This window comes from Stegastes partitus, unplaced genomic scaffold (assembly GCF_000690725.1).
Source record: "Stegastes partitus isolate 25-593 unplaced genomic scaffold, Stegastes_partitus-1.0.2 Scaffold15, whole genome shotgun sequence".
Classification (NCBI taxonomy): domain Eukaryota; kingdom Metazoa; phylum Chordata; class Actinopteri; family Pomacentridae; genus Stegastes; species Stegastes partitus.
In genome coordinates, this window is record NW_007577746.1 from 672,630 (window position 1) to 699,006 (window position 26,377).

At 44.8% G+C, this 26,377-nt stretch overlaps 2 protein-coding genes across 3 annotated transcripts in view; both read right to left on the bottom strand.

Annotated features, from left to right (window-relative positions):
• Window positions 1–6,026, bottom strand: part of gys2 (glycogen synthase 2) — a 26,044-nt gene extending 20,018 nt beyond the window's left edge. For both annotated transcript variants that reach the window (XM_008290229.1, XM_008290222.1), the window contains exons 1-2: window positions 5,903–6,026; window positions 281–462 (exon numbers count right to left, since the gene is read on the bottom strand). In XM_008290229.1, the coding sequence (XP_008288451.1) occupies window positions 281–462; window positions 5,903–6,026 (306 nt within the window). The remainder of the gene's footprint in view (window positions 1–280; window positions 463–5,902) is intronic.
• Window positions 6,027–12,360: 6,334 nt separating this feature from the next.
• On the bottom strand, window positions 12,361–26,377 carry ldhba (lactate dehydrogenase Ba). Its single transcript, XM_008290252.1, has 8 exons — window positions 26,257–26,377; window positions 21,900–22,036; window positions 19,721–19,838; window positions 19,457–19,630; window positions 19,164–19,337; window positions 18,889–19,006; window positions 15,738–15,861; window positions 12,361–13,306 (listed from the first exon to the last, which is right to left on the bottom strand). The coding sequence occupies exons 2-8, from the start codon at window positions 22,026–22,028 to the stop codon at window positions 13,139–13,141; spliced, it is 1,005 nt and encodes a 334-aa protein (XP_008288474.1). The 5' UTR covers window positions 22,029–22,036; window positions 26,257–26,377; the 3' UTR covers window positions 12,361–13,138.

Consider the following 26,377-nt stretch of genomic DNA (forward strand, 5'->3'; position numbering starts at 1 on the left):
TTATTATTATTATTATTATTATTATTATTATTATTATTATTATTATTAGAAGGACTTTATAACCTGCTCTCACTTGACGGGGAGCCTCCACACAAACACACAAACAGGGTGAGAGGGTCCATTAGAAATCTACAGACAGAAGCATTTGCCACACGAATATAATGTGATGTTTGCGGATGTAGGGGAGTGCTATGCATTTGTGAAAAAAGTGTCTCTCCTAATCCTATTAATAGTTGTCTTCTGATTCACCCTCCTGAATGTCACAGACACACTCCCCCACCTGACAGCCGTTGTGAATGAGGGCATCCATGGCCTTTCTGATGGCGGGGTTGGGAGGATCACAGCCCTCCACCTGAGTCTTGAAGTTGTGTTCGAAGTAGGGCCCCATCATGTAGAAGTTCTCACCCCATTCATCCACTGTGACCTTAGCCTTGGTCTGGATCACTGTGTAGATGCCTCCAACTGCAGGTACACACAGATTGTGTATCAGTGTATTAAATGTCAGGAACAGTCATTAGGCAAGTCAATATTCTGACCTTATCATTGTTTATATGCACATTTTTAAACTCCAAACCACATGAAGTTGAATGGTTGTGGGATTTAATCATTTCTGTGTCATAAGCATTTGTGTAATGATGGAGGGAGCAACCTGCAGGGAACAACACCTCATACTTCCTCACCTGACTTCACTCCTGTTGAGAACTTGTGGACACTTCTCTAAGGTGACATGTACTATGAGGAAAGACAGTCCACCTCTTTGAACAGTGTTCAGGAGGCTGTGGTTCCTGCTTCAGCAAAAGTCAGTCGTGAACAGATCAAGAAACTGACAGACTGCATGAAATGAAGGCTTGTGGCATTTATTACAAAGAAGGGTTTCAGTCTTCAGAGAACTGTGTGCACCAGAAGTTACCTAATAGTAGTTCACACTTACATTCCTTTGAGAAAACTGAGTCTTTTGACCAACAGTCAAAACATCCACATTTTCAGTTTGACCCGACAGTTTTCATACTTTACATGCTAAACGTTCATTCTGGCGTTTTGTCTTATTATTTAACCAGTTATCAGGATTGTCCTGTTTGGTTTATGGTCTGCACTTATACAGCACTTCTATCCAAAGCCACCCATCCACACACACATTCATACACCAGTGGTGACAGAGCTGCCATGCAAGCTGCTGCCTGCCATCAGAAGCAACTTCAGGTTCAGTGTCTTGCCCAAGGACACTTTGGCTGTGGAGGGGATCGAACCTGGAGGACAACCTGCTCTACCACCTGAGCCACAGCCGTCAGGATGACAGAGGGAATAATAAATTGGCTGGTTTAATGGAGGGTTTAAATAGGGATCCAATAATGGGCCCATTAGGAGCTTGATCGGACCATTCTTAGAGCTGCTGTTCTGATTCTAAGTAAAATGTGCAAACCAGAGTTTTGCTGTCTCGTTCTGTTTAAGTGGAAAAGAGAGTAAAAAACGTTTCCACTGTTTTAGTAAACCCTTTAGATTTTATCTGTTGACTTCTGATCCCAGATTGCTATCGTGGTTTGAGTGGAGACAGTCAGGTCAGTGTTGTTTTTACTGGCCAGTATTTGCTTTATGATCCTATCTGAGCTCTCTCGTTAATCTCTTGGTTCCATTGTGTGAATGTGTTATTAAACGGGTATGAGGACAACATCTCCCACATCGTAACTGCTTTACTGTCCTTAAACTTTCCAGACTCTGATAAAGCACTATACTTGTGACGTGTTTCTTACAAATCTAAATTCTACAAGTATGTACAACACTGGTCAGAAGTTCAGACACATTAGTTCATTCAGGGATGTGACCAGCAGCTCAGATCCAACGCTGCCTGGAGCTGAAGCAGCAGACGTATCTCAGCATCGACTGCTGGGAGGAGAAAGTATGAATCAGGACTGAACTACTGGGGCAGATCGTTGGATTAAAAGTCAGAAAACGTTGAACTGAAACTAAATAAAACTCAGAGACAAACAAATAAACATACTGTTAAATGAACTCTTGGGTTAGGGTGTCCCTCAGAAAAACACACACTGTGTTAGTTGTGTTGGACAAACTCAGGGTTAAACTGCTGACTACAAAATCTAAAAGGTCAAAAGTACTGGTGATATCTTGTCTCATTTGTAGCATAGACACAGTTTTGTGAAGGTGGAGAACACGTGGGGATATTTTTCAGTCTTTCATTTGGCAACAAGAAAACAAATATTGATATGACGGGACGTCATCAGGCAGCTGCTCATCATGACGTCTGAGCTGCATCAGAGAAGAGCAGTTATACAAGAGGTGAGGCAGACAGAGCAGCAGAATGGCCGATGACCTCTCAACTGTTTGGCAGCATGACAGACTGTTGGAGGCACAGAGAGCCACAGACTCACTAAAGTGTTTGGATTTTCTGCTTATGACGTTATTGCACAGACGTAAAGCGACGAACCTGCAACACGTCATGCTGCAGGTGCTGCCAGGTGAAGGACATTATATAAGATTAGCCTTCTCAAAGCAGTATGCTACTGCGACTGTCTATTGTCCTGGTTTAATGGACTGTAATGGCATAACAGCAACACAGTTTGGTATTTGTGGCTATATATGGAATCTGATCTGTGTCGGAATAATCAAGAAAAGCTCCTTAAACATTAAACAAAAAAAGAATAAAACTAACTGAAGCCAAAAAAAAAGTAAAACACAAAAGGGAAAAGTTGCAAACAAATGATTGTGTGTTTTCCATTTTGGATAATGTGTCCATTTGGTTTCACTGCCTCTGCTTCTGTCTCCCTGATCAGACTTTTGCCCTCGCTGTCAGCTCCACGCTCTGATTGTGACTTTTTGTTTGCAGTTGTGACACAAACATCTCGTGTGGTTTGTCACAAGTGCGTCCTCATTGGACAGGTAGTTTCTGAGTGACAGCTAAGTATTTGCATTTAACCCCTAACATCTATGTGTGCCTCTCCTACTCTCTGTGCCCACATATAATGCACTTTGAATCATTCTTTTTTACCTTGTGAACATGTCCAGAAGCTGTTTTTATATGCTAGAAGAAACAGCAGGAGAGAGATAAGCTGTGAACACACTGGCCTGGTATGTCCACTTTGACTCTGCAGGATCATAAATGAGGTTTTAGGGGTTAAACCGACGAGCAGACATCGGCTTTGATACAGACCAGTTCCCTGTAAAGCTGTTCTGAGCCACATATTTTTCTGTTTCTGTTGTCAGACGATGGAACACAGCCCTGAAGACGACATGCTGACCAGCAGCTACTCCAGAGTCATTTCCAAGCTGCTGCTCTGCGTCACTAAACACCTGATTTCATAGCAAACGGTGACAAACTCACCGTACACATGAGCTAAAAACAGCAGCTGTGCTTTGAATTCAGTGATATTTCCATCTGAAATCATCACTCAGGGAGAACGTTAGGAGTGACAGGATGTCTACCTTATGGTGGGTTCCAGTACCTACACGACAACAGTAAAACATATTTAGTGTCCTGATACATAGGATGTCAAATGTAATATTCCAGAACTATCAGGATGTCTGACTACATCGAGCTCTATTGTGATTGCCAGCAGACTTTTTTGGCCATCCTGACTTTCTAGCTAAGATAACAAACCTGAGCCCCCAGAAACAATTTAGCTTTATGTCCTAACTTTACGTTAAATAAACCTGTCATATATAGTTGATATGAGACCATTTTACTATAAACGTTTTCCTAAACCTCAGCTACAGTGGTTCACGTTGGATTGTACTTGTTCTCTCTGCAGGCGTCTCTGGATCTGGAGCTTCACGTCTTTGATCTGCAGCCACTGGCCTCACTGACCTCCAAAATATTTGTTGTTCTGTTCTATCAGTTAACCTACTACTACCACCCCAACCCCTCCTGCTATCCCCATTCAATACAATTGAATTTAACTGACCAGTCATTGCAAGGTGGAACAGTGGTCAGCACCGTCGCCTCGCAGCAAGAAGGTCGCTGGTTTGCATCCCAGTAAGGACACCCAGGATCTCTCTGCGTGGAGTCTCCATGTTCTCCCCGTGCAGCGTGGGTTCTCTCCGGGTTCTCCGGCTTCCTCCCACAGTTCAAATCTATCCATCCAGTATCTATACCTCACTAGGGTCGCGTTGTTTTTGGGTGTCCTCACCGGGACGCCAACCAGCGACCTTCTTGCTGCAAGGCGACAGTGCTAACCACTGAGCCCGTTCAAAAACATGCTGAGGTTAATTGGTGATTGTAAATTGTCCGTAGGTGTGAATGTGAGTGTGCTTGGTTGTCTGTCCGTAAGTGTAGCCCTGTGATAGACTGGTTACCTGTCCAGGTGAACCTGCCTTCACCCTGAGTCAGCTGGGATAGACTCCAGCCCCCCATGACCCTGGTGAGGATTAAGCGGTGTAGAGATGATGGATGACTCATCATTAAACCTTAGTCATATAACCCCAATCACCAACCAGCAATGTCAGCTTGCGTTAAAATGACATTTATAAAGATTTCTTCCTGTGAATAACAGGTGTTTTATGAGCACACCTTCAAAAGTGACACTAAAAGAATCATGTAAAGCTCGTGTTTTTTGGAAAAGCTGCAGAGAGCTCACACAAGAACAACACTAATACAAATATGATATTTACCCAAACATATCTGTTAAAGCAACTGAACTTGAAAGATTACGTTCAATGAATGTGAAATATTTTGCTGGCAGACTTGTTTTTCCATTTACACGAGGAAGGAGTTCGTCTTTATTTGACCTCCAGCGTATCAGAGTCTGTACAAACAAGACATGTGTTCAGTAAAACTGTAGACTGAAGTCTGCACTAAATCTCATCCTCCTGTCTTCTCTTTTCAGTTAACATGTATTGAAGCCCAACAGCACATTTAGTTCACACACTTCATGTTTATTAGTTCTGAAGCGGTGTGAACATAAAGTCTGGACATTTGAAGCTGCCTTCACTTGAAATCATGACGATGATTCCACTAAAACTCCTGTCTGATGTTTTACAGTGCAGCTCATAGCGAAACGTGTGTCTGATATTCTTCTTCCTCCTGGTTCGTGTTTGTAAATGCGGTGGACCAAACATCGGTAAATTTGTCACTTTCCATTTCATTTTACTGGTAAGCTCTGGTGCCTGTGACCTTTGTCTTTCAACCAGGCTCCATGACATATAAGTGCTAAAGAGAAATACAAAAAGAAAAAAAAAACATCTGATCACTGGAAATTTCCGCGCCTAATTTCCACCAAAACTGGCTGTTACACGTGGTAACAGGTTGCAAAAATCACCACATCTCCAATGTGCACAGCTCATGACGTCAGTGTCCTCAGCGGTTCATCTCAGAGTCAAGGCTGCAGCCACGATCCATGTTGATATAATTATATCAATATACAGCCGCTAGAAGGGATGACGCAGGGTGACACGCTGGCATTTACAGAATATTTTGACACCTTTACTCCATGACGGACAGCTAGGAATTCATCCATCCACTTTGTTCAGATTTGTTTCAGGTTTGTTCCACTATTGGTGCATATGGACATCAGGAGACTGCAGCAATGACAGCTCCACCTTCACCACTTATCTGCGGTTTAATGTTTAACTCTTCAGAGGGAGCAGACTCTGCCTCCGCGCTCGCTGGATTTCAATATTTACTCTTTGAAGGACAAAGAGTCCATTTTTCAAAAAATGTTACTATTACGTCTGAGCGTATTTCATTTAATTTCTGCTAAAATGCTCTCGGTAATGCTTTTACTTTATCTGGATACAAATCTGAGCTACATTTAAGCAGTTGAAATAAACAAGCTGTGTGCAACCAATGTCATGAGATGTTAGGCATTCGTCCTCACGGTATGGAGGCATCAGTTGAACAATACACGTTTTGGGAATAAAAGATTAGGAGCCATAGATTTGTGGTTAGGCTGACCTTTGTTGGTGACCTCCCAGGCCACCTCGAAGAGCAGCAGGTCTTCCACGGGGAGCTCATCCTCCTCCCAGGCCGGCAGCACCCCGCTCAGGGACGTCATGGACAGGGAACGAGACAGCGGCATCTTACAGTCTTTAGACGGCCAACGCTAACCACAGGAAAGAAGCAGATCTGCTGCAGTCTGAGGAGAAGTCCGTCAAACGGGGCTGCAGGTGGAGGTCCTGAGCTCAGGGGGGACAGTCTTCACAGCAGACAGCAGGACAAGATAAAAAGGCCTCATGAGGCCAAAGAGCTTCCACCCCGCCTACGGAGGCTGACCTCCAGCCAGCAGGAGGGGCCGTTTACCTTCTACACACACACACACACACACACAGATGTCAGGGTGAAAGGTTTGGTAGAGTTGCATGTGATCATCTGAATGTGATTGTGAAATGCAGATGAATGAGAGCAGGTCTGCCCACAGCACAGGGTCGGACACTCCCCGCTGTCTCCCAGAGCCGCAGTGTTGTCAGGATGTGACCGTGGAGCTGCTGTGTGTCCACTCAGGAGCTCAAGCACCATCACAAGAACAAATCATTTTAAAGACTTTTATGTCTGACATCTCTTAGTCGGCTCAGTTTGTCTGACAAGGACAGCACTGACTGAGCAACACGTTGGTCAGTTTTCAGGGCAGATATTTAAAAAACCCACAAACGTAGAATTAAATGACGTAGCTTATATTTCATATATACAACCGAATGCAAAACAATCCATATTCAACAGAGATCAACATGTGGAGAGAGAGCCAGAGCGGCGTGATGTTGGGGATGTTGCAGCTGTGCAGTTTGCGTGTTAACACCGTGTGCTCATGACTACGGTGCATCAGTTTGGACACCTCTGCATTAGTACATGCCAGAAACCATGTGCACAGAGGAGATATTTTGTGGAAGGATAAGAACAGTCTGACATCAGTGACTATGAAAAGAACATCAGCACATATCACATTTACATTCAGTTCAGTTCAGTGTTATTCATACAGTACTGAAGCATAGCATGTGTAATGTGAGGACACTTGACATCGTAACTGTAGAAACTGTTGTTTGTAGAAACCACACCATTCCTCTGAGCAGCACTTGGCTTTTACCAAGAGGAAGCCCCCAACAGAACCAGGACCATAGAGAACAGCCACAGAGAATAAAGGCTGCACAGGTTGGTGCCGGAGCCAGAAAGTGATGATCGGAAACATGGAGCTGCAGAGACAAGCAGGAAAAAGCAAAAACAACAGGAGACAGAAGAAACAAACGTACTGACATGTAATAGTGGCACAACGCATAAAGAGTGAAAGAGGAGAAGAGATGCTCAGTGCATTATGGGATGTTCACAGCAGCCTATAGCAGCGTAGCTAAGCGATGACTCAGGGTCACCTGAGCAGCTATGAGCAGAGGGTTGTATGACGAGTTCAAAATGTAGCACCAGAGATGAGGCTGAGGAAAATATTCATGACAAAACTCATAAAAGATGGAGATTTCTCAGCCAGTGTCAGTTTAATGTCGTGTTAACACTCAGTTAGCTCTCATCTATAACAATGAATTCATGAGGTTAATCCATAATTACAGATCCCATGCGGTCTACATTCAGAATGTGTCGAGGTAATCCCTATAAGTGATAACACTGTGGGGTCTCACCTTTGTCACAGTCAGGTAAACATATATGCTTCAGATGCTTTTTGTAGGGTTTAAATAATTACTGTGTATATTACTCAGGTAAATTACAAACATTATAGGCTCTTAATCCCAACATCTACACTCAGTGGTTAAAGTGTAGCATCAATCATTTTGGTTTTTACTGGACAGCACTTGTTTTAAACATGCTGCATTTATAACTGACTGGACTTGAATTGAAGTTAATAGTTTCTTTATGTTTGATAATCAGGCCTGCTGGGTCACGGTTATCACAGGTTATGTTATCTTTGCTAATGTGGAGTTGTCGTAACACAACCATCTCAAACAATTTGAACTTTACAATTAAAAAGATGTAGCCGACCAAATCCCAGTTAATGACTCACACATCTATCAGATTCATCACAGGGTCACGTCAGGCTGATGAGAATAAAGTTATTACCCCTAAAGCTTTGTAGCGTCCTCCTGGCACGACAACACACTGGTCCATCAGACACACACAAGTCTTAGCTGTGAAGAAGAGAAATTCAGAACATTTTCATGGAGCCAGGTCCTGGCCCTGCTGCTGCTGTGGCAGCCAAACTGGACTTTCATCTCTGGTTTTATAACTTATTTAATTTAAAAATGTTCATGGTTTCACAATTTCTTGGCGTGTTGTGCCATATTATTTTGTAGTGGATAAATGATGGAGGCAACATTTCGCAGAAAATCTGATGAATAATGTATTTCAGCACCAGCAGCAGCAGACAGCTCCACAATTTACTGCACAGAGACGCAGGCAGCTGTGATTGGCTGCGAAGCACAAGAGCACAAGGTCACCTGGTGGAGACATAAAACAGGTTTGAATGGAGGGAGGGAGTTAGTACCTGCTGAGCAGGTGAACATTAACAGCTTAATCTGGTCGGCGCCGTACAGAGAGGGTTTGGACTGGAAGATGAGACTCGTGGCTCTGGTTGTTGTGTGCACGCTGATGGCCGGTCAGGACGGAGGCAGTGTGGGAGCAGACCTGCCCAGATCTGATTCTGCACAGAGAAGACATGCAACAGGTGAGCTACCTGAAGAGAGGATATTTTAAAATAAAATATAGCTGCCATCTGAGAGAAAGATTTCATTTTCTCTCAGATGGGGACAGACAGTCAGTCAGGGTTCAGCCACTTGTTGCTGATGTGTGCTTCAACCAATCAGCCACTGAGCCTCTGACCTCAGAGACGTCTCACCATCAGCAAAAGAACAGTCACACCTTGGAATTTATATGTTTGTCTTAATTAGTTCGTGATCGTATAGCAGTTTATTTTCAAACATGGACAATTAAATTCTGTTGTAAAGCTTTTTGGAACCAAATCTGACTCTGGGTTAAGAGCAATGATTCATTATTAAACAGTAACTCTTAAAAATACTGAGGTTAAACATATTTAGTGTTTTCAACCATGTGTCTGAGACGTGATATTTTTTAGGTCCCTATGAGAGGTATGTAGGAGGATAGATGACACATTAAACACAAAATAGTATGAAGTTGTGTAATCAGTGATAAGTAATTACATTTGTAGTGTTGCAATACGGTTATACAGTAATAGAAATATAAGACAACAGTGCTACTAACATTTAATCATATTTCTAGACTTGTGTGAATGCAGGACTTTGTCATCTCTATTACACATTTTAGGTTTGCAAACATTGAGGAAAATTTTAAGAACCTAAAAAATATTAAATCGAAAGAAAGACTAAAGGATTTTAATTTTTGAGCAATTAAAGCTCAATAAGTATTGAATACATAATAAGTATTATGTGAAAAGAATGATTAAATCCTGACAGTTCCAGTCCTTGGAAACACTGAGCGGTGATGAATCATGTGTCTGATGTGCTGATGCTGTGCTGGTCTCCTCAGGAGCAGCTCTGTCTGCGCTCAGGAGGAGGACCACAGGAGAGCTGCTGCCGGAGGACCCCAACCTGTGCTTCTCTCTGAGGGAGAACGAGGAGCAGCGGCAGCTTTTGTGCAATGACCGCAGGAGCAAATTCAACTTCAACCCGTTCGGCCTCCGCTTTGGGAAACGCTACATTTACAGAAGAGCTGTTAAAAGAGCCAGGACGAACAAGTTCTCCCCCTTTTCTCTGTTCTCGCGAGAACTGGAGGTGCCCACCTGAAACAGATGTGTGTTTTCCTCTGAGGAATTGTGTGGTTTGTGTTGGAAAGTGAACCTGTGACAAAAACCTTTTCATATGTGTTAAAAACTGCCTCAACTTCAGGTAAAACGTTTCCCTGAATAAAACTTTTGTACCTATCTTTAGTGTGCAGTTATTCTGAGGTCTGCGGTGGAGCTACCAGAAGACACACCATCAAAATAAAATGCAGCCAGAGCAGGAGACATGGTGCCGGGTTTGCTCCTCATCTTCTCAGTAGTTACAGCAAGAAATGCAAACTGAACTGGCTTTTAGAAAGACATTCACATCAATAAAAGCGTAACTGTCATGTTGGGCAGTGCCTTAATGCACCCACAAGATGTCCCTGCAGAGCCTTCAGGACACGACAAACGGCCGCCATGCAGCAGCTGGTACACGGTGTGCTGTGGTGCAGATAAGCTTTGCTCATGTCTAGTATAAATAGTGTGAATGATAGCACAATAGATATATCAAACACAGCATTAGTCAAATAATAGTACTTACTCATATTAATAAAGTGGCTCCTGAAGGATCACCAGCGACACAGAGCAGGCCCCACAGTCCACCGGGCCAAGCAGCCGCCTGGTTGTTCCCATCATGTGGGTCTACATCAGCAAGTTTATTGCACATTTGTTAGAACATCTTGATTGTAGTTTCCACTGACTGAACTGGTTTTAAAGTCTGTTGTTAAACTGCTGTGATTTAGCACAGAGCACATTCAGCTCTAGATTTACTCCTGTAATTTTTTTAACCCTTCTTTTTTGCTTGTTTGTTTGTTTTTTTGCAGACTAACTATTGCTTTTCACTAAATGTAGAGCCCCAGTTTAAAGAATCGATCATCCTGTAGCTTGTTAAACATCAAGTTAACAAAATATGTTGATGGTCACATTAGAGGTTATAAATATGAAACATATTAGGAGGAAAATATTCCCCAAATATTTAAATTTGCTCAAACCATAAAAAACTTGAAACAAGACATTGTGCAACGCTACGACAGGCAACAGCGTCCGAAATAATCAACAGCAAATGTAAGTTAGAACTAAACTAACAAGCTGCCATTATCTAGTTTTACTGCATCACTGCTGCTGTTGCTCCACTGCTGTGAGTAAAATCAATGTCAAATTTGTACAGTCACTGTGTTTGATAGATTCCATCCATCCATCCATCATCTCTACACCTTCATCCTCACCAGGGTCATGGGCACCCGGAGTCTATCCCAGCTGACTCAGGGCGAAGGCAGGTTCACCTGGACAGGTAACCAGTCTATCACAGGGCTACACTTAGAGACAGACAACCAAGCACACTCACATTCACACCTACGGACAATTTACAATCACCAATTAACCTCAGCATGTTTCTGGACTGTGGGAGGAAGCCGGAGAACCCGGAGAGAACCCACGCTGCACGGGGAGAACATGGAGACTCCACGCAGGAAGATCCCGGGTGTCCTCACCGGGACACCAACCGGTGACTTTCTATCTGCAAGGCAACGGTGCTAACCACTGAGCCAACCACTGAGCCACCTTCTTTGATAGATTCCAAATGTATCAAACAGTGAAAAACTAGAATAAATTGTGAGTGTTGCTGGATGCATCACTGCCAACTGTGATTCAATCAGCACTGGACTCCAGCCCACAGCAGTGACTCAGGGCTGCTCACAAGTACTGGTCCTGGAGGAAAGTCTTTGATACTGCCCTGAAAAACCCTAAAAGAGGTTCAATAGAGGTTTTCACAGCCGCCCTTAAAGGATGTGTTCCTGCAGTGAAAACAGCCGGTCATCATCACTTCAGCCAACATGAATGGAAATGTGACGTTACAGTCTGTACTTAGGCTGCAGTCTACATTCAAAAATACAGTATTTGCATCTTATGTCTTTATTTCCTCACAGCAACAGCCTTTTTATGTGTCTTAGCCATAAATCCCTGGACAGACTACAGACAGCGCAGAGCTCTGCTGTCAGGCTTTTAACCAGGAAGAGGAAATGTGAGCACATCAAGCCTGTTTTATCTCTTCTACATGGGCTGTCAGTATGCTGTAGGATCGATTTTAAGATTTAATTAAGCACTTCTAAAGCACTCAGCGGTCTCTGTCCTCTTTACATTGACGACCTTTTAACTCCATATTCTCCACCACGCTCTTTAAGATCCTCGGGCAAAGGTCTGTTAACTGTCCCAGAGGCCCGGCTGAAAACAAAGGGGGACAGAACATTTTCAGTCCAGGCGCCGAGGCTCTGGAACGACCTGCTCAAGGACATCAGGTTAGCTGAGTCTGCGCTCTCTCTTAAGTCACTTCTTAAAACACATTTATATCAGAGAGCTTTTCCTGATTTTATTTAAGTTTTATAGCTTTATTTGTGTGCTTTCCACTTTTATCAGTTGTTCTGTGTGCTCATTGTATTTTCATTTTTAATTTATTTTTATTGAAAAGCACTTTGTACCATTTGTTTTGAGAAGTGCTCTATAAATAAAGTTTATCATCATTATTAATATTGTATATGTGAGTAAGTAGCTTCAAACTTCAATTGCTAAGACGGTGCTTTCTGTTTTATCACAAATTCATCAGGAACAATTCATCACAGGTTGGGATGTTAACAGAGCGGCATGAAGTCATTTTCACAAAAATTAAACACTCATTTGCAAACAGTGCCCTTCATGAAGTTCCAATTTATTAAGTCACACATTGCTGTGTCCAACATAGGTTACAACACAAGGTCAGACAACCTGCACCGATGTTTAAAAACCAACCCCAGCTGGACGTTTCCACTCTGTCAGAGCCGCCCCACCTCTCATCCCTCGCACTCCCGATGTCACATGTCCCTACGTGTCGACCAAAGTGTGCAGTCATGTGTCTGCTGTGGACAAAGGCTGGAGGAAAACAAGTCCGGTTAGACTTTCAGGGTCTTTCTCAGGATGCTCAGGGTCTTTCTGTGATTCCCTGCAGTGGTGAACATCACAGCACAGAAGGTGGTGGAGGAGGACAGTGGCAGTTTAGGCTTTAAGGAGGGTTGTGTTTGATCCTGGTCAGCTAAAACACAATAATCCATACAGAGTACAGAAACACAGGTCAGCTTACGTCTTCTAACACAAACACAGTAACACAGCGACGCTAGCCTATGAGCTGATGGGTAACAGATTCGCCTTTTTAAAGGAGTGTAGCAGTGTTTCTAGATGTGGAGGTGTCAGGAGTTTGAAAGGAAGGAACCAGTAACAGAATGAGGCGCTGATAGAAAAATAAAGTTAAATCAGGCATGATGACACGTGGAAAACTAAAATTCTCACTGGCACGATTTAGAAAAACACTGGTACTGTCCATTAAAACAGGAGCAACAGAGTCGAAGAGAGAAGGACTTTATGAACGGAGTGTGTGCATGTCGACAGGCCTGTTTGCATCGTGGGTGTGTATTGTGTGTGTGCTGGTGTGTTCAGATGTCCTTCAGGTCCTTCTGGATGCCCCACAGGGTGTCGGCGCTCTTCTTCAGCTGGGCCACCTCGGCGTCAGTCAGGGTCATGTTGACCACGCTGCTCACGCCGCTGTTGTTCAGAATGCATGGCAGAGAGAGGAAGACCTCCTCACCGATACCATACATGTCCTGGAAAACACACACACACACACACACACACACAGTGAGTCAGATAAGACAGTGGCTATCAGTTGCATGCCAGTGAGTGAAACAGAGCTGTTGTAACATCTAGACTGAATAGGTATTGTGGATATACAAAGTTCAGTTCTTTACAGTCAAAAACAACATGACAGATTTCCACATCATCATTTTTCCAGGACAGATGACATCATAACTCATTAGCATTATCTACTGATATCCGTTAGTTGTCGTTGCAGGACTGGACCAGCTGGAGTTCCATTTTTAAAATTCTGCTTTGAGGAAGCTTCAATTCAACAGATGGACAGTGTCCTTTTCAGCTTTACAGCTTAGGTTCATTAAAACTGGTTGAACTGATGTTGTACACGACACACTGACAAGTCAATATGTGAGAATAGATTCGTATTTACATCACAAGCTAGTAAGGAGGAGGAGAAAGTGTTTAACATACTACAGCCATTTATGAGCGGCTGTTTCACCATTTCAGAGGAAAGTTCAAAAACAAGTCCCTAATGAATGAACAAAGCTCGTGTTCTCCCCCACCCCGCCCTGATGACCTCCTTCTAGTCACAGCACTTTATAATGGTCCTCTCCACCCAGCATCGGTAACGCTGCTCAAACGCTTCGCTGCACCAGTATCCAATGGGAAGCCCCGCATGAGCAGCATCATATACATGCTGATGTTTGTCACTGATCAGAATGACAGAATAGACATCTTGGAATAAACATTTTGACAGTCAGATTCAGCTCTTGAATGTGAAACTGGCCTGAAATAAGAGTCAACATGGGGTGAGCTTACTTTAGCTTTAGGCTATTTGCACCTGGCATTAACCTGTAATCTGTATCCAGATTAGAGAAAAGCAGGTAAAAATGCCCACAAACTACACTGGGATCACAATAACGTGCCATGCTATCTACGTGCACGAGGATTCCCGTGTCAGACGTTCCTCTCTCACAGCAGCTCTACAGCACATATTTGGAGTGTATACACAGAAACTGTATGTAAGTATGAACAGGACATTCCAAACAGACTCCTGAGGACCAGAGAAGCAGGATAATAACAGCAACTACGCATGTCTGCATTTGTCTGTGAGTTTGCGTTGGAGGCTGTAGCCAGACCACATCGGGACGCGGTCAGGACCGTTTCTAGAACCAGCACAGGGCTGTGAAAACTGGTTTCACTGAGTCTGTGTAATACAGGTAAGGTAACATCTCTACACGAAGGTAGACCATGTGAGGAATAACAACACAGTCAGCTGGGACTAGCACATACTGTCACCAGGTGAATATAAAAAAAAAAGGTTATTTCCTGTTTAACAGTGGTTACATTAAACAAATAAAGACAATCTATAACTCATTTCCCTCTACAGGAAGGTCCAGAGTCATCTCTATGTTCTGAGGCGACTAAGGTCCTTCAACATCTGCCGGGCTACGCTCAGGATGTCCTATGTGGTAGCCAGTGCTATCCTGTATGCTGTGGTGTGCTGGGCCAGCAGGCTGAGGGCAGCTGACACCAACAGACTGATTGACAAGGCCGGTGACGTTGTGGGAGTGAAGCTGGACTCTGACGGAGGCGTCGGAGAGGAGGATGCCGTCCAAGCTGCATGTCATCTTGGACAATGTGTCACACCCACTCCATGATGAGCTGGTCAGCTACAGGAGTGCTTTCAGTACAAGACTGATTTCACCAAGATGCACCACAGAGCGCCACAGCTAATCATTCCTGCCTGTGGCCGTCAGACTGGAACTCTTCAGTCTGAGTGTCAGACTCTGAGTGAAAAGGTTTACCGTGGACTGGACTGTTCTATGTGCAAAAACCCAAATGGTAGCACTACTATTATTACGTTGTATAGACACTTACAACAGCAAGAATGTTCTTTTATTTTGTGCTATATTTTTATTTTCACATTAATACTTTTATTTTATGATATATCTTTACTTTCTACTTCTTTAAGACTTTGATCGGGAGCATCTGCACCCCTATAGGGGATCAATGAAGTCCAGATCCAGAACAACAAATTTAAAAATGATCAGGATGGTTATCAGGCTTCTGCAGAGCTTGATGATGAGCTGATCATTTGAATCAGGTGTGTTGGAAGAGGGACACATCTGAAACATGCAGGATTGTGGCCCTCGAGGACCAGACTTCGACACCCCTGATGTACACTGAGCATAGTTTTGTACTGTGGTATCTGTGGTCTGCTGTGTGGACGGATCAGGACACATGAAGTGGAACAAATAAAAAAGTGGATAGGGTCAGTATGGCAGCGAGAGGAGCAGGGTTTGTGTTTTTAGATGAGTCTTTTCAGTAAGTGTGTGTGTGTGTGTGCAGTGTGTGTGTGTGTGTGTGTGTGTGTGTGTGTGTGCAGTGTGTGTGTGTGTGTGTGTGTGTGTGTGTGTGCAGTGTGTGTGTGTGTCGGACCTTGACCATGGTGGAGACCGGGTGGACGCGGCTCATGTTCTTGACGATGCTCTCGGTCAGGTCGGCCACGCTCAGACCGATGGCCCAGTTGGTGTAACCCTTCAGCTTGATCACCTCGTACGCACTGAGACAGAGAGTGGTGCTCTGTTAACATCTGCGTCAAACATCTTTTAGGAACAGTACATACATCGATCAGTCTGCACGATACATCCAAAACTCTGCCTCCCGCCTCCTCACCCACACCCGCTCCCGAAACCACATCACCCTGTCCTTCAGAACCTCCACTGGTTTCCCATCCCATACCACGTTAAAATCCTCCTACTCACCCATACAGCGCTCCATAACCAGGCCTCCTCTTACCCCAGAGACATGCTCCACCCCTACACCCCTTCATGTACCCTCTGCTCCACTAATGCCAACCTCCTGGTCGTTCCCAGACCAAGCACCAAACCAGGGGGGGATAGGGTCTTCTCTGTCGCCGCCCCCACCCTCTGGACCCACAACACATCCGTGACACCACAGACCCAGTAACCTTCAAATCCAAACTAAAAACTCAACTGCTTCTCTCACTTAAACCTTCAAATCGATATCTTGTGTTGTTTTTATCTGCTTGCTTGTGTTTCTGTTTACTCTATTTTTGTATTAGTTGCTTTTGTTGTTCTTTTATCCTGTAAAGCGTCTGAGCTTTTGAAAAGCGCCACACAAAGAAATAAATTATCATAATTATTATTATTATTATTATTATTATTATTATTATTAGCTTCTGCACTGTGATGGTTTAACAGTCACATCACAGGAAGTGTGATGGCACAGCTCATTTGTTTTATGATTTATCGGCAAGGGTCTCACTTTGTTCTAAAACATATTAATAAGACAGAGTTTGTTGACATAGAGGCTTCACATGGAACAAAAAAGATGAAATGTCACCTCTATGGAAGTGTTTTGGATGATGTTGATTCAAAAGGTACTCTGACGGCAAATGAGGCAACACAACGGATTGTCTGACCGTTTAGCAAACAGACGTTTTGAAGGACTGTTAGTGTTACACCAGAAAATCTAAACATCACAATGTCAGTATTTTCCAGCCGTCGTGCAGCTATAATAGAAGTGTTTACTGTATTTACAAGCAGGCACCTTGTGCTTCCCTAGCAACCAGACAGAGTACAGAAACCATCACGTAGTTACACAGGAGCTCATATGAAATCCGTGAGCTTTAAAACAGCTGACTGAAGTAGATGTAAAGTCCGTCTCAGTAGACAAATACAGTTTCATTTTTATAGTTATGATACTGCTGCCTTGGTTGTGTGTTTATGGAACAATGTGTAATGTCTGACAGTCTTTCTCCAATGGTACTAATTATGTACTTCACAGCATGAACTTTCACGTAACTATCACAATAGAAAAAAATATTCGTATAGTCAAACTATAATGACAGAAGCTGCAAATAGTCAACAATTAAGAAATAATTAAAGCCACAAGCGGCGATGGACTGGTCCTCGCTGTACGACTGTCGGCCTTGGCACAGGTTTGGTAGAAACGCGCTCCAGGCGGGACAATGATCCGGCGCGTCGAGTTTAGGGCAGATCGGAGCACATGCGGCCTGTTGAATTTTTGTAGGAGGCGTAGTTGAGCCATGTTGCATTTTAGAGCTTGGCGCTGGTCCACTTTTTTGTTCGTGCTGACCAGCTCTATATGCCTATGAAATTTCATAGCTCTAGGCAAAACAAGCTTCCGATGGGACTCTGTTGAAATTTACATTTTCAAGGTGGCGCTGTGGAGCCATTTTGGCAGTGACATGTACAAGTACTGTAAAGTATCTCATTTTTGGCCAGTCCTGGTGTGTGTGGGGGGATTTGGGAGAGTTTTGGGGCATGTTTAGACCCTCTAATTCAAAAGTCGGTAAAATAAGAAGAAGAAGAATAATCACAAGGGTTTTAACAGAGCCCTTACACTGGTCAGTGCTCGGACCCTAATAAAGACACCCTCACTTATAAAATGATGACAAAGCCCTTTAAGCTTACACATGATGCTGACTAGTCATTATACAACGGATGACGTAACAAAGAAACTGCCTGGGATGCACAGTGCTCACAGAGCGTTAGCCTCAGCTCTGACCGCTGGTTCGCTCGCTGCTCGCACTGACACTGCAGGCTTAGTTTTACATTCCCACTGGGGCCTGAATGTGTAATCACTCAGAAAACTGCAGCACTGACAATCAATGTTTATCTACTTAATTATGGAAGCATATTGACAGCAGAAGATTTGAGCGAGCAGAAATCCCGACCATGAGTCTGCTGCTCCACTTATATATATATATATATATATATATATGCAGCCTTTACTTGAGAAAAACAAGGATGACGAATATTCTGTCCTCCCTCATGGTCTAATGTGGTTCTGCTATTACAAATGTGTACCTTCTCATAATCACTACTTTCTACTCTCTCACACTCAACAGCAAAACACTGTGTGATTGTTGGGTAACATTACAGTGTCATTTATCTGAAAATGGGTTTCCTGTTGCAGCCTTAGCTCCAAAGGACGGACTGACTGCGCAGCAAACAAAATGCTGCGTCTCGTCTTTTCCTTCTCTTGTTCCCTCTTAGCGGTATGTAAGCTGGAAGAGGTCAGATGAGGGACAGTCCCTCATGGCAGCAGAGTGTTTGCTCATGCTACTTGGCAGCAGAGTTTCGCTGCAAGACGAAGGAATTCGGTTTCTACACCTGCATAAACAAATTCAAATCTGATTGACTTTGATTTGGAAAAAATTATTTGGTTCCAAGATTGTGTGACAGAGCTGGAAGCTAACAAAAACACTAGGGCGTGAATGTTGAGCGGACACTGTACAGCTTGTGTGTGAAGCAGGCTGTGTTGGCTCCTGTCTCTTTAAGGGCCTGTTCCCACTCCGGCCCGACCAGCCGGTTTACAGAGGCTTTGGTTGGAAAACAAACAGCAGCAGTCAGATTTCACTTCCTTTTTTGTTCTTTACTCAAAGTGTCAACTTCTCAAATACCTTAAGTCATGCCAGAACCTGAAACTGATCTGAAATATGCAAGTCGTGACCACCAACATCCCACTGAAGACCCTGAGCAACAACATGAGCAACAGAGGCAGACAGCTGTTTGTGAACATTCCCTCACACATGGTGTACCTGTCCACCACCGCCTTGTGTGTGGCCTTCCACTGCTCCTTGTCAGCATCGGTGCCAATCTCAGGATTAAGCTTCTGCAGGTTGACTCCTGCAACGTTCGCTCCGCTCCACACAGGCACTGCCAGAAGAACACATACACTTACTTTCATGTAAAAGATCAGATCAACTTTTGAGTTCTGTGCAACAGAAGAAAAAGCAAAGAAGATTCCCTACAGACTACCGATCTGAGAAACATTTCTGTGTTGGTGAAGACCCTGTTCCCCATGTGCACCCACCGCTGGTGTCTCCATGCTCGCCCAGAACCCAGCCGTTGAAGGAGCTGGCGTGAATGCCGAGGCGTTCGGCCATCAGGTAACGGAAGCGAGCTGAATCCAGGTTGGTGCCACTGCCAATGACACGGTGCTTTGGCAGACCACTCAGCTTCCATGTGACATAGGTCAGCACATCAACTGTGTATATAGAATATATACAAAACACTCAGTTATTGTTCAACCTTTTTTCTTTACAATGTCCCTGAAACATGTGATCATGTGTGTTTCACGGTCTTGATGTGAAAGCCTGGACTCACCAGGGTTGGAGACCACGATGAGCGTGCAGTTGGGGCTATGCTTGATGATCTGAGGGATGATGGACTTGAAGACGTTGACGTTCCTCTGCACCAGGTTGAGGCGGCTCTCGCCTTCCTGCTGGCGAACGCCGGCCGTCACCACGACCAGGCGGGAGTTGGCTGTTACTGCGTAGTCTAAAGGAGGAGAGAGAAAAACAGGATCTGATGAGCAGCATGTGGAGATGTCTGGAGGGGCACAGGCAGTGCACGGCTGCAGGTTCTGACCTTTGTCAGCAACTATCTTGGAGGTCTTGAGAAAGAGGCTGCCGTGCTGCAGGTCCATCATCTCTCCTTTGAGACGATCCTCCATCACATCCACCAAAGCCAGCTCATCACACAGGTCCTGACCAGCAGAGGAGGAAGAGAGTGAGTGCAAAAGAAGTGGCAAGAAGTTACCCACCACCATTTAATTCAATTCAATGCTTTAAAAAAAGCTTTATTTGTCCCCTGGGGGCACTTCAAGGCACATAGACCAGCTGGATACAGACCAGCAGCAACAACTGCACAATAGGAGCAGGAATGTGGTATTTAACATACAATCAGTTAAATTAAATTTAAATGTTAACAATCAAACATGCTGAGACAAGAATAAAGTAAAATATTGTATCGACAACAAATAATGTACATCAGAAGCTAAAATGGTTCAGAGCATCACATCATCAGTGGGGTCAGGATACTCAGAGCTGAGCTTATTCTGATGATTGGGGACCAGTTTCTGAGGGACTGTTTTCAGTCCTCAAACATCAGAGGTTGTGTTATATTTACGCTTATGCGTAGATGTAACTTCTGAACCAAACTCTACTTCAGGGGAAAAGGTGGAAAGCAGGAGGTTATGGATTTAAACCTCCAGTCATACATACAGCTGTACAGACCATGTACATCAGAGCAGTCTGGTGCTTCCAGTAGCTCCTAGAACTCTGAATGTTCTGTGCTGGAATCTTTAAAACCCGTCTGTCTTTGTCACAGAAAAACCAATCACGCCATTTGGTTCTGTCACAGATTTATTATCGGTCTTTGGAAATATGATCAAATCTGCTGGGTCAAAAATAAACATACAACATCTTAAATGATCAGTTTTGGTCATGTAGAAAGTTGTGTTAATCACATTTACTTAGTGGCATGGCCTCTTAACTTGCTGTGAATGATTACAATTGACTACAGCTGGTGACTATGAGCCAAAGTCAGTAGGGCCCATTAGATACCCATGACACTCAGACACAAACCCTAAAGTCTGGCAAAGTCTGAGGAGGTCAATACAGAGCTGAAAAAAACAGATCATTGACTTGAACAAGTCAAGAAAGTCACTTGGAGCCATTTCAGTGGCTACAGATCCTAAACTCATCTGTGCAAACCCTTGTTTATAAAGTGTAGAGCAAAGGTTGTGTCGCTGCCACGATCAGGGAGAAGAACCCAGCTGTCACCTGCTGCTGAGAGACAGCTGGTCAGGATGGCCAAGAGTTCACCAGCAATCACCAGAAAGCAGGTCTGCAAGGAATGAGAAGCTGCTGGAACACAGCTGTCAGTGTCTGCAGTCCAGCATGTTCTACATCAGCATGAGCTGAGAGGCTGCCATGCAAGAAGGAAGCTCTTTCCTGAAAGCAGCACTGTTAAAACTGAAGTTTGCTGCTGATCACATGGACAAAGAAAAGGCATGTTGGAGGAAAGTTCTGTGGTCAGATGAACCAAAAAATAGAGCTTTTTGGTCACAATGATCAGAACTATGTTTGGAGGGTAGACGATGAATTCTCCTTCTTACCTCCACATTCTCCAGGAAAATCTAAAACCATGAGCCAGAAGGTTGGGTCTGGGAGGCAGCTGGGTGTTCCAACAAGAAAATGACCCCAAACACACCAAAGATAGTAAAGAAATGGCTAAATCAGGTTAGAATTAAGGTTTTAGACTGGCCTAGCCAAAGTCCTGACTTAAACCCCCTCACAGAGCTATGGACTGTGATGAAGAAACAAATCTGTGTCAAAAAGCAAACTAATTTAGTTTAAATGTACATTCTGTCAAAAGGAGTGGTCAAAGACACAAGCAGAAGCTTGCCGGAAGCTTCTGGAAGGTTCTCAAAGTGCCCAGTTGAGGTGAAAATGGCCAATGACCCAATATTAGCATTTCTGTATGTTTATTTTTGAACCAGCAGGTTTAGTCATATTTCCAGAAGGCCAATAATACATCCATGAAATAACCAAACTGCATGGACAACAAAGATGTTTGGGTTTCAATGGTTCCATCATGAAAAGTTCTGAGCTACAGGAGTAATTGGAAACTCAAGACAGCCATGAAAACACGACCTTCACAAGAGTATGTAAACTTGTTGCACAAGACTGCTGCTGATTTTCTCTTTTTTCAACTTTTCTTTCACACAGAATAAATGCCTCACATGTTGAGGAGTGTGTCTTACCCGCAGCAGGATGCTGATGGCGCAGGCCATGCCCACCTGGCCCACCCCGACCACAGTCACCTTGTTCCTGGGGGGCTCGCTGGCACTGCCCGCCAGAGGGCTGATCAGCTTCTGCAGCACTGAAGACATGATCACAGCTGCAGGGACACACAGAGGGACAGGAGCAAGATAAGACAACCTGTAGCAAGAAAACTGTCTTTCTCAAATCATCAGTATGATAATTTCATCTACAATACTTTGTTATACAGTTGAAGCGGTCTTGGGTTTGCTCAGGGTCTGAGCAGCTGAAACCCCACTTCAGAAACATCTGGTGCAATAATCATGTGAAACAGGTTGAGAGGGCATTCTGCAGTAATCAGGTTACAAAAGCTCCCTGGACAACAGTAGAGCCACAGTATATCCAAGATGTAGCTTAAAGGTCACAGAGAAACAGGGCTGTCCCTGAAGGGGGCCTTGGCTTAATGAGGAAGCACTGAGCTGCTCAAACACCGTCTTTATCAGAGCAAACAGCCCGTTGCCTTCACAGCCTGTAACAGCAGCACAATATATGTCTCAACGAGCACAAGCAAACAGAATAAAGGTCTGCTACTATTAATACCGTCCTTATCTGTGGTGTTGTGCACTACTGGGTTGATTTTATTGATTCGGTTGATGTTTATAAAATAATCTCTGTAATGTCAATAACCTGATTAATGTTAATGACAACCTGACGTTATTAAAACCAGATGACATTTGCTTTGCTGTGGGACTGAGCGAGCCATAAATCAAATGACTGTGTTTGATTAGAAATATTGTTTCCACAGGATGTGACAAATGCCCCGATCAGGTCTCAGGTCAGGTTTAATAGTCAGTTCGTGTCCAGTTTGAGTTCCACAGGCCTCAGGTCTGTCAGGGGCTTCAGTAGAAGGAAACTGGACGTCTCTTCAGAACATTTCATGTCTCATCCAAGAGGCTTCCTCGCCTCTAACTGGTGGGGAGTCCCAGGTATTCATTCTTACTGGTGTGGCTCGTTAGTGATCCAGGCCTCACATGCCTCGAGGTGTGATGGTGATGAAACTGTCTAGGAAGGGATTTCAACACTGTGGTATGAGTACATAAGTGGTGTCATAGGCCTCGTCCTCCAGAGAAACCCTCAGAGAGTGGAGGGACTGCTGTAGGAGCAGGACCCTGAACATTGTCAGGGACTCCTCACACATGAACTGTGAACTGCTGCCATCAGGAAAACGTTTCCAGAGCGTTACAGGAAGAACCTCCAGAATGATCAACAGCTTCATTCCAGCAGCTGTCAGAATGCTGAACTGCTGATCCAGATACACAAACACTTCTTTATTTAACTGCTTTTAGTTATTGGATCCTGAAGAAACGCTCTCTCATCCTGCCTGTACTACTGTGTATGTACAGCAACATGACAATAAACTGGATCTGATTTCAGAGATGGCTGTTCCAGTTGAACATGGACGCCTTCCCTCGCTGCTCGGTCTCTGTCCAGAACGTGTACATTGCTGTTCTTAAAGGAGTGTCCCTTATCCTTTAGATACGGACGGACTGCTGAGTCTTATTCTGAGGAACCGGCTCTCTTAGGCTGAACCACACTGGTTCAGTCTTCTGTGCCTGCAAACCAGCAATGAGCTGAATGACTGGGAGGTGAGAACAAATACGAGGACTTCCTGACCAGCCAGTCAGTTAGAAAAGAGGAGAACTCTTGGATGAGAAGGCAGAGAGCTCCAGGAACCAAAAAGAAAAGTCTAGCTGCAGCAGAAGGGATTACTATGACCTGGATGACTGAGAAACTGCACACACACACACACACACACACACACACACACACACACACACAAATGTGTCAGTGCTGCGTGTCAACATGAGCAACTCCACATGGAGATAAGGTGAAGGAGAAGATAAGGCTGTCATATGCATTCATGTATACTGCACACTTCACATGAAGACTCCTGGGCCCAAGGCCCTCGGCCAGCAGGGAAGTGAAGGTCATGCTGTTGTTGTGCGAGGACTGGCTGTAATAAGGGCACCAGGAGCTGCACCGAGGGGAACGCTGACTTTGGTGTTGTGGTAACAGTCAAAGTGTGGACGTGTGACAGCCTGTGATCTAAAACAAGTGGACATGGAACGAAGACAAACATCCTGAGGCCAACTCTTCAAACGTCCTGCAGCCTGAGAGGTGTTCCTTTCTGTGTGACTGCGTTGTCATGAGGACTCAAAGCAGGGAGTGTGTGCAGATGTGGACATGGAGCCGTCCAGCTGTGGCTCGGTGCAGCAGATTAGTGCTCATCAAAAATCTGTCACACACCAATCGCATAAAGGTTCATCCAAATCCTGATTGCTGATTGGCATTTCATTCCTGCCGTCAGCACTCACCATTGTTCTGACATACATTCTGAGATGTCGCCTAAATGCCGTCTTATGTTGATTTGGCTTAAGTTGCTGCACAAGAACACTGAAGCCCTGCGCCGAAGCCTTTGAATGGCAGGGAAGCCCCGTCAAGCAAATATAAACTAAAACTGAAGTCAGCTGGCAAAAGGGGGCAACTTGGATCATTTTGCAAAAGCCCCTGTAACTGTGTGTTCCTGAAGCTTTATCTGAAGCTACCAGCTACATGTTAGAGCAACGCTTATCATGATTTGTGTAAACTTTGCAGATTAGAGTGAACAGTTAAGGGTTAGGTACATTCCTTTGTGGGCTTTATGTTCCTGCATGAACAAAACACTTCAAACAAGAACAAGAGACATCTGAAGCCACATTCTCAGTGCAGCTGTTTGAACACTGAGCTCTGAGGAGACGGACCCCTTATCTGGAGTGGTCCCATAAAACACCGTCAACAGTCCGAATTCCACACGTCCATGCCCTGCTCCACCATCGTTCTTTCATGCTTTCCTGCTCAGAGGACCACATTCTACCTGTAGATCAGTCGATCAAAGCAGCTCATCCCAGTGAGCGTCAGCATGCTGTTTGCTGTGGAGACCACCGTTCTTCTGTCAACAAGTGTCAGCAGCACAGGACAGGCTCCATGAGTGTAAACACAGATCAAGTGCAGAGCAGACCCAGAGTTTGAAGCAAAAGCGCCTTAAAGTGAGTCAGAGACACAGAACATCCTGCTCTACACTGATCAGACACACAGCGCAGCATAACAAGGTCAGATTAACACTGAAAAAGGAAAATAAGTTCTTCCCAAACATTTATATGTCACTAGTCCCCAGAGAAAGTCAAGTCCTATTAATCAGAAATGTTCTGATGGGAACACATGCAGTGTGCCGGCTACGTTAGAGGAGGACTGGGCTTGGTGACAGTCATCAGTAATCAACCAGAGTGATTGATTGGAACCAATATATAAACACAACGATAACACAAAGTCCAACAACGACTTCATAGAAATGTTTTGGTTATTTCAGGTTTTCTTTCTGTTTCATTAAAAGTGAACTTCAGGGATTCCAGATGACACAGAGACATCTGCTAATAATGCGTTTTAAATAAAGGTCAAACACAACAGGACTGATGTGTGGAGGGATGCTGGACAGTCTGTGGATCCCTGCATGTGACACGTGATCATTTAGTTGACTGGATGGAAGATGAAAGTCTTTTTGTGGAATATGTGAAGGCACTGAGCAGATGAGGGATCCTGAGCTGCCTGAGGCTCGGTTTGGACCCACTGACCTTGTGTCAGTGCGCATGGAGCACACAGGCAGCACCACAGCTATCAGTCACACCAAGGTCAAATGGACTCCAGCCGCTACAGAACCAGGACACAGCCGGGCCGCCGGACAGCACACCGCGCTGCTCACATCAGTGCTTGCTGCAGGCTGGAGCCGTGTGTGCTGGTCGTGTTCTGGCCGGGTTGTGTAACAGGCCCGGGCCCTGCACGGTGATGCTGAGCCACAGAGGAGGCTCTGTTCTCATCTGACCGCAGCTCCACAAACAGCTTCAGCCGCTTTACGACCTCCGACACGGTTCACACTCGGTCCACAGAGATCCACACGAGGCGACACGAAGCAGCAGCCTCCCGTGAAGTGGAGGAACCAGAACCAGCGTCCACACAGAGCGCATCGTTAGTGGGTCCAACCCGCTGCTGGGGACTCACATCAGATTAAAGCTGCTCCACAACTCATTCATATTTTATCAACACCGAGTCCCGGAGCCTTCCACCGCCTCGGCGGATGCATCGCTCCTAAAACCTCCCGTTAATCACTCTAACCGCGGCCGGTGCGTGGACCTGGCGGAGGACTCGTTAAAATGGTTTCCAGTCGAGCCCGGAGCATCCATTGCTGCCGAGGCGCTCCGCACGCACCGCGCACACGCTCACCGGACAGAACCGGGCGGCACCGGGCGGCACCGGGCGGCGACTTACCGGCTGGTGAGAGGAGAGCTGGTGTCCGATATCTGAAACACGGTGAGACACGGTGAGGCGTCCGGCGGCTGGCAGGGCGATGGAGAGAAGGCTGCTGTAGAGCTGGACGGGCTGCTGGGAG

Coding starts and splice junctions, on each gene's coding strand:
- ldhba (XM_008290252.1), bottom strand. CDS start 22,028: ATGTCTTCAGTGCTGCAGAAGCTGATCAGCCCTCTGGCGGGCAGTGCC. Junction 19,839..21,899: donor CCATCAGCATCCTGCTGCGG/GTAAGACACACT, acceptor TCTGCTGGTCAG/GACCTGTGTGATGAGCTGGC. Junction 19,631..19,720: donor CAAGATAGTTGCTGACAAAG/GTCAGAACCTGC, acceptor CTCCTCCTTTAG/ACTACGCAGTAACAGCCAAC.